Source organism: Callorhinus ursinus, unplaced genomic scaffold (genome assembly GCF_003265705.2).
Source record: "Callorhinus ursinus isolate GAN/ISIS: 27379988/994484 unplaced genomic scaffold, GSC_fseal_2.0 scaffold19, whole genome shotgun sequence".
NCBI lineage: Eukaryota > Metazoa > Chordata > Mammalia > Carnivora > Otariidae > Callorhinus > Callorhinus ursinus.
In genome coordinates, this window is record NW_027397081.1 from 20,846,102 (window position 1) to 20,858,282 (window position 12,181).

Genomic DNA, 12,181 nt, shown 5'->3' on the forward strand with positions numbered 1-12,181 from the left:
AAAATCTAGTGTGTGGCACTGATCTATGCACTGGCCTGATCATATTTGATCGTATTCTGTTTTTTTTTTTGTATTCTGTTTTTGTTTTTATCTTTTTGTTTTTGTTTTTTGTTTTTTTCTCTTTCCTTTTTCTTTCTTTCCCTTTCTTTTCCCCTGGTTTCAGGTCTTTTCTGATTTGTATAGAGTATATTTGCTGGGGACATTGTTAACCTGTTAGCATTTTGTTCTCTCATCCATCTATTCTCCTCTGGACAAAATGACAAGACAAAAAAAGTCACCTCAGCAAAAAGAACAAGAGGTAGTACCGTCAGCCAGGGACCTACTCAATACGGACATTAGTACAATGTCGGACCTAGAGTTCAGAATCATGACTTTAAAGATACTAGCTGGGCTTGAAAAAAGCGTGGAAGTTATTAGAGAAACCCTTTCTGGAGAAATAAAAGAACTAAAATCTAACCAAATCGAAATCAAAAAGACTATTAATGAGGTGCAATCCAAAATGGAGGCACTAACTGCTAGGATAAATGAAGCAGAAGAGAGAATCAGCGATATAGAAGACCAAATGATGGAAAATAAAGAGGCTGAGAAAAAGAGAGAAACAACTACTGGATCACGAGGGCAGAATTCGAGAAATAAGCGATACAATAAGATGAAACAACATTAGAATAATTGGGATCCCAGAAGAAGAAGAAAGAGAGAGAGGGGCAGAAGGTATATTGGAGCAAATAATAGCAGAGAACTTCCCTAATGTGAGGAAGGAAACAGGCATCAAAATCCAGGAGGCACAGAGAACCCCTCTCAAAATCAATAAAAATAGGTCAACACCCCGACATCTAATAGTAAAACTTACGAGTCTCAGAGACAAAGAGAAAATCCTGAAAGCAGCTCGGGAGAAGAGATATGTAACCTAAAATGGTAGAAATATTAGATTGGCAACAGACCTATCCACAGAGACCTGGCAGGCCAGAAAGGACTGGCATGAGATCTTCAGAGCACTAAACGAGAAAAATATGCAGCCAAGAATACTATATCCAGCTAGGCTGTCATTGAAAATAGAGGAGAGATAAAAAGCTTCCAGGACAAACAAAAACTAAAGGAATTTGCAAACACGAAACCAGCCCTCCAAGAAATATTGAAAGGGGTCGTCTAAGCAAAGAGAGAGCCTAAAAGCAGCATAGATCAGAAAGGAACACAGACAATATACAGTAACAGTCACCTTACAGGCAATACAATGGCACTAAATTCATACCTTTCAATAGTTACCCTGAAGGTAAATGGGCTAAATGCCCCAATCAAAAGACACAGGCTATCAGATTGGATTAAAAAACAAGACCCATCGATATGCTGTCTGCAAGAGACTCATTTTAGACCCAAAGACACCCCCAGATTGAAAGTGAGGGGGTGGAAAACCATTTACCATGCTAATGGACGCCAAAAGAAAGCTGGGGTGGCAATCCTTATATCAGACAAATTAGATTTTAAAACAAAGACTGTAATACGAGATGAAGAAGGACACTATATCCTACTTAAAGGGTCTATCCAACAAGAAGATGTAACAATTGTAAATATCTATGCCCCTAACATGGGAGCAGCCACTTTTATAAGGCAATTAATAACAAAAGCAAAGAAACATATTGACAACAATACAATAATAGTGGGGGACTTTAACACCCCCCTGACTGAAATGGACAGATCATCTAAGCAAAAGATCAACAAGGAAATAAAGACTTTATTTTTTTAAAGATTTTATTTATTTGTTCATGAGAGACAGAGAGAGAGAGAGAGAGAGGCAGAGGGAGAAGCAGGCTCCCAAGGAGCAGGGAGCCCGATGTGGGACTAGATCCCAAGACCCTGGGATCATGACCAGAGCCGAAGGCAGACGCTTAACCATCTGATCCACCCAGGTGCCCAGGAAATAAAGACTTTAAATGACACACTGGACCAAATGGACTTCACAGACATATTCAGAACATTCCATCCCAAAGCAACAGAATACACATTCTTCTCTAGTGCCCATGGAACATTCTCCAGAATTGATCACATCCTAGGTCACAAATCCGGTCTCAACCGGTACCAAAAGATTGGGATCATTCCCTGCATATTTTCAGACCACAATGCTTTGAAACTAGAACTCAGTCACAAGAGGAAAGTCGGAAAGAACTCAAATACATGGAGGCTAAAGAGCATCCTACTAAAGAATGAATGGGTCAACCAGGAAATTAAAGAAGAATTAAAAAAATTCATGGAAACCAATGAAAATGAAAACACAACTGTTCAAAATCTTTGGGATACAGCAAAGGCAGTCCTGAGAGGAAAGTATATAGCAATACAAGCCTTTCTCAAGAAACAAGAAAGGTCTCAAATACACAACCTAACCCTACACCTAAAGGAGCTGGAGAAAGAACAGCAAATAAAGCCTAAACGCAGCAGGAGAAGAGAAATCATAAAGATCAGAGCAGAAATCAATGAACTAGAAACCAAAAGAACAGTAGAACAGATCAACGAAACTAGGAGCTGGTTCTTTGAAAGAATTAAGATTGATAAACCCCTGGCCAGACTTATCAAAAAGAAAAGAGAAATGACCCAAATCAACAAAATCATGAATGAAAGAGGAGAGATCACAACCAACACCAAAGAAATACAAACAATTATAAGAACATATTATGAGCAACTCTATGCCAGCAAATTAGATAACCTGGAAGAAATGGGTGCATTCCTAGAGATGTATCAACTACCAAAATTGAGCCAGGACGAACTAGAAAACCTGAATAGACCTATAACCACTAAGGAAATTGAAGCAGTCATCAAAAACCTCCCAACAAACAAAAGCCCAGGGCCAGATGGCTTCCCAGGGGAATTCTATCAGACATTTAAAAAAGAATTAACACCTATTCTCCTGAAACTGTTCCAAAAAATAGAAGGAAAACTTTCAAACTCATTTTATGAGGCCAGCATTACCTTGATCCCAAAACCAGACAAAGACCCCATCAAAAAGGAGAATTACAGACCAATATCCTTGATGAACATGGATGCAAAAATTCTCACCAAAATACTAGCCAATAGGATCCAACAGTACATTAAAAGGATTATTCACGGGCGCCTGGGTGGCTCAGTTGGTTAAGCGACTGCCTTTGGCTCAGGTCATGATCCTGGAGTCCCGGGATCGAGTCCCGCATCGGGCTCCCTGCTCAGCAGGGAGTCTGCTTCTCCGTCTGACCCTCTTCCCTCTCGTGCTCTCTATCTCTCATTCTCTCTCTCTCAAATAAATAAATAAAATCTTTAAAAAAAAAAAAAAAGGATTATTCACCATGACCAAGTGGGATTTATCCCTGGGCTGCAAGGTTGGTTCAACATCCACAAATCAATCAACATGATAGAATACATTAACAAAAGAAAGAACAAGAATCATATATCCTCTCAATAGATGCAGAAAAAGCATTTGACAAAGTACAGCATCCTTTCTTGATCAAAACTCTTCAGAGTATATGGATAGAGGGTACATACCTCAATATCATAAAAGCCATCTATGAAAAACCTACAGCGAATATCATTCTCAATGGGGAAAAGCTGAGAGCTTTTCCCCTAAGGTCAGGAATGCGGCAGGGATGTCCACTATCACCACTGCTATTCAACATAGTATTAGAAGTCCTAGCCACAGCAATCAGACAACAAAAAGAAATCAAAGGCATCCATATCGGCAAAGAGGAAGTCAAACTCTCACTCTTTGCAGGTGATATGATACTGTATGTGGAAAACCCAAAAGACTCCACCCCAAAACTGCTAGAACTCATACAGGAATTCAGTAAAGTGGCAGGATATAAAATCAATGCACAGAAATCAGTGGCATTTCTATACACCAACAACAAGACAGAAGAGAGACAAATCAAGGAGTCGATCCCATTTACAATTGCACCCAAAACCATGAGATACCTAGGAATAAATTTAACCAAAGAGGCAAAGGATCTGTACTCAGAAAACTATGAAATACTCATGAAAGAAATTGAAGAAGACACAAAGAAATGGAAAAGCGTTCCATGCTCATGGATTGGGAGAACCAACATTGTGAAGATGTCAATGCTACCTAGAGCAATCTACACATTCAATGCAATCCCCATCAAAATACCATCCACTTTTTTCAAAGAAATGGAACAAATAATCCTAAAATTTGTATGGAAGCAGAAGAGATCCCGAATAGCCAGAGGAATATTGAAAAAGAAAAGCAAAGCTGGCGGCATCACAATTCCGGACTTCCGGCTCTATTACAAAGCTGTCATCATCAAGACAGTATGGTACTGGCACAAAAACAGACACATAGTTCAATGGAATAGAATAGAGAGCCCAGAAATGGACCCTCAACTCTATGGTCAGCTCTTCTTCGACAAAGCAGGAAAGAATGTCTAATGGAAAAAAGACACTCTCTTCAACAAATGGTGTTGAAGACACCATTGTTGAAGGCACAGCAAAAGAAACAGTCCACAAAACCAAAAGACAACCAACAGAATGGGGGAAAATATTTGCAAATGACATATCAGATAAAGGGTTAGTATCCAAGATCTATAAAGAACTTATCAAACTCAACACCTAAAGAACAAATAATCCAATCAAAGAAATGGGCAGAAGACATGAACAGACATTTTTCCAAAGAAGACATCCAAATGGCCAACAGACACGTGAAAAAGTGCTCAACATCGCTCGGCATCAGGGAAATCCAAATCAAAACCTCAATGAGATAACCACCTCACACCAGTCAGAATGGTGAAAATTAACAAGTCAGGAAACGACAGATGTTGGCGGGGATGCGGAGAAAGGGGAACCCTCCTACACTGTTGGTGGGAATGCAAGCTAGTGCAACCACTCTGGAAAACAATATGGAGGTTCCTCAAACAGTTGAAAATAGAACTACCATATGATCCAGCAATTGCACTACTGGGTATTTACCACAAAGATGCAAATGTAGGGATCCGAAGGGGTACGTGCACCCCAATGTTTATAGCAGCAATGTCCACAATAGCCAAACTGTGGAAAGAGCCACGATGTCCATCAAGAGATGAATGGATAAAGAAGAGGTGGTATATATACACAATGGAATATCATGCAGCCATCAAAAGGAATGAGATCTTGCCGTTTGCAACAACGTGGATGGAACTGGAGGGTGTTGTGCTGAGTGAAATAAGTCAGTCAGAGAAAGACATGTATCATATGACCTCACTGATATGAGGAATTCTTAATCTCAGGAAATAAACTGAGTGTTGCTGGAGTGGTGGGGGGTGGGAGGGATGGGGTGGCTGGGTGATAGACATTGGGTAGGGTATGTGCTATGGTGAGTGCTGTGAATTGTGCAAGACTGTTGAATCACAGATCTGTACTTCTGAAACAAATAATGCAACATATGTTAAAAAAAAAAAAAGAAGATAGCAGGACGGGAAGAATGAAGGGGAGTAAGTTGGAGGGGGAGACATACCATGAGAGACGATGGACTCTGAAAAACAAACTGAGGGTTCTAGAGGGGAGGAGGGTGGTGGGATGGGTTAGCCTGGTGATGGGTATTAAAGAGGGCACATTCTGCATGGAGCACTGGGTGTTATGCACAAACAATGAATCATGGAACACTACATCCAAAACTAATGATGTAATGTATGGTGATTAACATAACAATAAAAAATTTTTTTAAAAAGATGGGTCTTTTTTTTTTAAAAGATTTTATTTATTTGACAGAGAGACAGTGAGAGAGGGAACACAAGCAGGGGGAGTGGGAGAGGGACAAGCAGGGTTCCCACTGAGCAGGGAATCCGATGTGGGGCTCCATCCCAGGACCCTGGGATCATGACCTGAGCCGAAGGCAGACGCTTAACTACTGAGCCACCCAGGCGCCCCAAGATGGGTCTATTTCTGGGCTCTCTGTTCCATTCTATTCTATTTGTCTATTCTCCCACCAATACCATACTGTCTCGATTACTGTAGCTTTGTAATAAGTCTTGAAGTTGAGTAGAATGTATCTTCTAACTTTGTTTTTTCCCCTCAATATTATCTTAGGTATTCTGGGAATTTTGCCTCACCATATAAACTTTAGAATCACTTTGTCACTATCTACAAAATAACTTCTTGGGATTTTTGGGGGATTGCATTGATTCTATAAATCAGGTTGGGAAGAACATAGACTGTCAAATCATCTGGAAACAAACACAGCTTTATTTTCCTTCCCAGTTTGTTTATCTTTTATTTCCTTTTCTTGTCTTATTGCATTATCTAAGACTTTCAGTACCATGTTGAAAACGAATGGTGAGGAGACTATCTTGCCTTATTCGTGATCCTAGTGGGCAAGTGTCTAGTTTCTCTCCTTTGAGTATGATCTTAGCTGTAGGTTTTTTGTAGATACTCTCTATCAAGTTTAGGAAGTTCCTTTTATTTCTAGTTTACCAGGCATATCATAAATGGTGTTGGATTTTGTCAAATGCTTTTTCTACATATATTTATAGGGTCATGTGATTTTTCTTATTTAACCTGTTGATGTGATAGATTACATTAATTGATTTTTTTTTCATGTTGAACTAGCCTTGCATTCCTGGGATAAATCCCACTTGGTCTTGGCATATAATTCTTTTTATATATTGTTAGTTTTGATGTGCTAACATTTTTGAGGATTTTTGTCTTTGTGTTCATGAGAAATATTGGTCTCTAGTTGTGGTGGTTTTTTTTTTATTTTTTTATTGTTATGTTAATCACCATATATTACATCATTAGTTTTTGGTGCAGTGTTCCATGATTCATTGTTTGTTCATAACACCCAGTGCTCCATGCAGAACGTGCCCTCTTTAATACCCATCACCAGGCTAACCCATCCCCCTACCCTCCTCCCCTCTAGAACCCTCAGTTTGTTTTTCAGAGTCCATCATCTCTCATGGTTCGTCTCCCCCTCTGACATACTCCCCTTTTCTTCCTCTCCTGTTATCTTCTTCTTTTTCTTTTTTCTTAAAATATGTTGCATTATTTGTTTCAGAAGTACAGATCTGTGATTCAACAGTCTTGCACAATTCACAGCGCTCACCGTAGCACATACCCTCCCCAGTGTCTATCACCCAGCCACCCCATCCCTCCCACCCCCAACCACTCCAGTAATCCTCAGTTTGTTTCCTGAGATTAAGAATTCCTCATATCAGTGAGGTCATGTGATACAGGTCTTTCTCTGATTGACTTATTTCACTCAGCATAACACCCTCCAGTTCCATCCACGTCGTTGCAAATGGCAAGATCTCATTCCTTTTGATGGCTGCATAATATTCCATTGTGTATATATACCACATCTTCTTTATCCATTCATCTGTTGATGGGCATCTTGGCTCTTTCCACAGTTTGGCTATTGTGGACATTGCTGCTATAAACATTGGGGTACACGTACCCCTTCGGGTCCCTACATTTGTATCTTTGTGGTAAATACCCAGTAGTGCAATTGCTGGATCGAACGGTAGCTCTAATTTCAACTGTTTGAGGAACCTCCATACGGTTTTCCAGAGTGGTTGCACCAGCTTGCATTCCCATCAACAGTGTAGGAGGGTTCCCCTTTCTTAGTTGTGGTGGTTTTTTAATATTTTATTTATTTATTTGAGAGACCGACAGAGAGAGCATAAGCAGGGGGAGGGCAGAGAGGGACAAGCAGACTCCCTTCCAAGCAGGGAGCCCAACGTGTTGCTTGATCCCAGGACTCTGAGATCACTACCTGAGCTGAAGGTGGGTACTTAACTGACTGAACCACCCAGGTGCCCCTCTAGTTTTCTTTTCCTGTAATATCTTTGTCTGGTTTTGGTATTAGGGTGGTGCTGGCCTCATAGAATGAGTTAAGAGTTATTCTTTCTGTTTCTGTCCTCTGAGAGAAGATTGCAGAGAATTGGTATAATTTCTTCCATGATTATTTGGTGAACCCATGTGGGCCTGGTGCTTTCTGTTTTGAAAGGTTATTAGTTATTGATTCCATTAGATATAGGTTTGTTCTCCAGTGTATTTTTCATTTCAGAAATTGTAGTTTTCATCTCAAGAAGTTTGACTTATCTTTTTTATATCTTAACTATTTGAATATATAAAATGTAGACATAATAACTGTTCTAATGTTTTCCTGTGCTAATTCTAATAACTCAGTTCTAGGTTGGTTTTGATTGGTTAGTCTCTTCATTATGAGTATGTTTTCTTGCTGCTTTGCATCCTTGGTAATCTTTGATTAGATGTCAAACATTGTGAATTTTACCTTGTTGGTTGCTGGGTAGCTTCGTGTTCTTATAAATTTTTCTGAGCTTTTGGGGTACAGTTAAATTACTTTGGGAGCTTTTATAATTTATTAGGTTGTGTCTGGAACAGTGCTCAGTTAAAGACTAATCATTATTCCCCACTGTGGAGATAAGATCATCCTGAAAACTCTACCCAATGCCCTGTGTGTTACGAGTTTTTCAAGTTTGATTGGTGGGAACAGGCACTATTCCCAGCTCTGTATGAGCATAAGGCACTGTCCCTTCTTACCCATTTTGATGATTCTGTCCCTAGCCTCAGGTTATTTCCTCAAATAGGTACACAGAACTCTGCTGTGTATCAGAAAAGAGGAAGAGTTGAGGCAGGGAGATGGGAAATAGTTTTAACGGTTACAGCTGGTAGTCAAAGAGGGACTCATGCTCATCCTCTTCCTAGAGGTTAACTTCCCCTGATCATACTGTATCTTTATAGATATATAGAAGCTCTGCGAGCCCAGATCCAGGAGAAAATGAGGCTGTATAATATTACTTTACCTCCACTATGCTGCTGTGGTCCTGATTTTTGGGATGCTCATCCTGATACCTGTGCCAACAATTGTATTTTCTATAAAAACCATAGAGGTAAGCTTCTTAAAGGAATGGTTGGGGCCTGGTGGCAATTAAAAAAAAAAAAAAACCAAACAATAAATGTAGTGATTATAGCAAGTTAGCATTTATTGGGTGTTTACTGTATATCAGAGATTGTTATAACTCATTTACAAAACAACTCTGAGACAATAAAAACAATTATAGTGAGTTATAATCTTTTTTGAGATCTGCTATCTTCTGTCTCCATTAATGCTGGGGAAATATTTCTACTCCACTGTAGGGGGACTTGGCTTCCAGGTCCTCCTATAAATGAAGAAATTAGAACTTGTGTTTTATGGCCATCTAAGTTAGGCCTCTGTCCAGTTGAATTCCCTATTATCCAAATACTTTAGTGTTACTTAACATGTCCTCATGGAGTGCTTGGCATGTACTAAGTACTCAATAAATATTTATTCAATGAATAGGCAAAGTTAATACCTATGAGACTTGTAGAGAAGCAGTACTAATGGGAAGGAGGTTGGGAGAGTGAGTAGTTTAGAATCTGACTTCATTCATCACTGTGCAAACCTTTATTTGCAGCATATACCCGGGCACTACATTCGGTCATCAATTCCTGTGATATCCCGGAGGGGACCTCAACTGTTCGAGTTGCCATGCATAATTTGGCTTCTGCACACAGACGGACTTTGAAAAATCTATAATGAGAATCCGAATCCAATTGTTAGTATTTCAGTCTTCACTTAAAATCAACCCTGAGAGATTATTTAGGAAAACTGTTAAAATGTATAAGACGTGTAACCTGGAAAGAAGGACTGTCCCAACGTGACAACCATCTCTATAATTAGATCATAACCATTGTTTCAGTCTCTGCTTGGACTGAAATTGAAAGTCGACCTCTAAACTTGTGTTTTTGCTGTGAACTATATAGAGTCTATTGTTTTAAAAATGATCAGTCAGACCAGTAAGGTTTTTTTTACTTAGCTCTGCTCTGATCAGAGGAGATCATGAGAAATCTTTGAGATTATCTCATTTATTATCTTTCTAAAACTGTATCTTTGAATCTTGACAAGATTGAAAATGTCTAGATAAAGCCAAAAAGATGATGAAATGAGTTTCTAAGTATCAGTGGCCATCTGTATTGCTGATAGCTTTTCTAGTTGTGTATAACAGTTAGAGGTGAGAAGAATCTGAATTTGATGCACATTTTTTTTCTCAAGATTTTTCTTTCCTGGTTTTTTAACTTATTACCTCTTTCCCCATTCAGTGACATTGGACTTAGGACTTTTTAATTTTATAATTTTGTATTGCAAAAATAAAGTGAATAAACCTTCTGTCTTTTGAGCATCTTCTATGTGAAATCATTGTGAGTGACATTTCAAAAAGTAAATCTGAAGTCAAAGTGAGTAATCAAGTCCTGCCTTATTTATCCCTGTCTTTTAAAAATCTGGTGAATGGCATAGCTACAAAGCAGGTGAAATAAAAATTGCTATAGTTAGTATTAGTATGAATTTGTTATTTCTTCACAGTATTTTCTGACACAAAATATGAAGAAGTTTAGTATTGGATTAAAGATACTGAGAATTCCTTTTTCTTGCTTTTCTCTAATGGATCAGAGTTGAAGAAGCACTTAGGTTACGTCTCAAAAAACTAAATATCTAGTCAGGTCATCGAAAATAAGAGCCAAAATTACCTGTATGACAAGATTGACTGGTTATTTAACTAGATTAATAATCTAGTTCAGTCAAAATCTTTAAGTAATTATATACATGATTCAGCCTTATTTAAGAGTTGTATTTTTTAAACAGTTTTATCAAGATATAATTTATATACCATATGATTTACGCATTTGAAGTGTACGATTCAGTGGTTTTTAGTATATTCTAGGATTGTGCAACTATCACCACTGTCAAATTTTAGAATAATTTTGTCATTCTAAGGAGATGCCTCCATAATCCAGCAATTCCACTTTTGGGTATGTATCTAAAATAATTGGAAGTAGGTTCTTGAACAGATATTTGCATACCATGTTCATGGCAACATTATTCACAATAGCAGAGAAGTGGAAGCAACCCAGTTGCTGAGCCTACAGATGAATGTATAAACAAAATGTGGTATGTATATAAATATACAATGGCATATTACTCAGCCTTAAAAAGGAAAGAAATACTATCACGTGCTATAATACGGATGAGCACTAAGTTCATTCTGCTGAGTGAAGTAAAGTCACAAAAAGACAAATATAGTATGATGCCACTTACATGAGAACCTAGAGTAGTCAAATTCACAGAGACAGAAAGTAGAATAGTCATTGCCAGGGTCTGGGGGGAGGAGGAAATGGGAAGTTGTTTAAAGGATAGAGTTTCAGTTTTGCAATATGAAAAAGTTCTGGAGATCGATTTTACAATAATGTGAATCTACTTAATATTACTGAACTGTACACTTATACATAATTACAGTGGTAAATTTTAGTTTATGTGGCTTTTTTTAACCACAATTAAAAATTTTAAGAAGAAAAATTCCATACCTATTCCATACCATACACTTTCCATTCTGTCCTTGCTCAGCTTTAGGCAATCACCAACCTACTTTTGGTCTCTGTAGATTTGTCTATTCTGGACTTATCATATAAATGGAATCATACAATATATAGTTTTTTGTGACTGGAATCTTTTGTTTAGTATAATGTTTTTAAGATTTTTCCATGTTGTAGCATGTATCAATACTTCACTGCTTTTTGTTGCCCACTAATACTTCACTCTATGGATACCACATTTTATTTACTCATTCATCAGTTGAACATTTGGGCTGTTTCTAGTAATTGGCTATTATGAATAATGCTGCGATGAATATTTATTGACAATTTTTTTGTGGACATATGTTTTCATTTCTCTTGGGCATATACTTAGGAGTGAATATGCTGGGTCATATGGTAGGTCTTTGTTGAATCTTTTTTTTTTTTTAAAGATTTTCTTTATTTGTCAGAGAGAGCACAAGCTGGGGGAGCGGTGGGCAGAGGGAGAGGGAGAAGCAGGCTCCCCGATGAGCAGGGAGCCCGACGTGGGGCTCAATCCCAGGACCCTGGGATCATGACCTGAGCCGAAGGCAGGCGCTTAACTGACTGAGCCACACAGGCGTCCCTCTTTGTTGAACCTTTTGAGGAACAGAAATGTTTTCCAAAATGGCTGCACCATTTTATATTCCTACCTATGGTGTATAAGGGTTCAGATTTCTTCACATTTACCAACACGTGTACTTATCTGTCTCTTCGATTATGGCCATCCGCCTGGGTGTGAAGTGGTATCTCACTGTGGTTTTAATTTGCATTTTCCCAATAGCTAATAATTTGAGCATCTTTTCAT

At 38.5% G+C, this 12,181-nt stretch overlaps 1 protein-coding gene across 1 annotated transcript in view; it reads left to right on the top strand.

The window, feature by feature from the left end:
• Positions 1–10,164, top strand: part of CCDC15 (coiled-coil domain containing 15) — an 83,240-nt gene extending 73,076 nt beyond the window's left edge. Inside the window, exons 17-18 of the mRNA XM_073904060.1 lie at positions 8,707–8,855; positions 9,402–10,164. Coding sequence (XP_073760161.1) covers positions 8,707–8,855; positions 9,402–9,523 — 271 coding nt within the window. The 3' untranslated portion in view covers positions 9,524–10,164. The remainder of the gene's footprint in view (positions 1–8,706; positions 8,856–9,401) is intronic.
• The last annotated feature ends 2,017 nt before the right edge of the window (positions 10,165–12,181 follow it).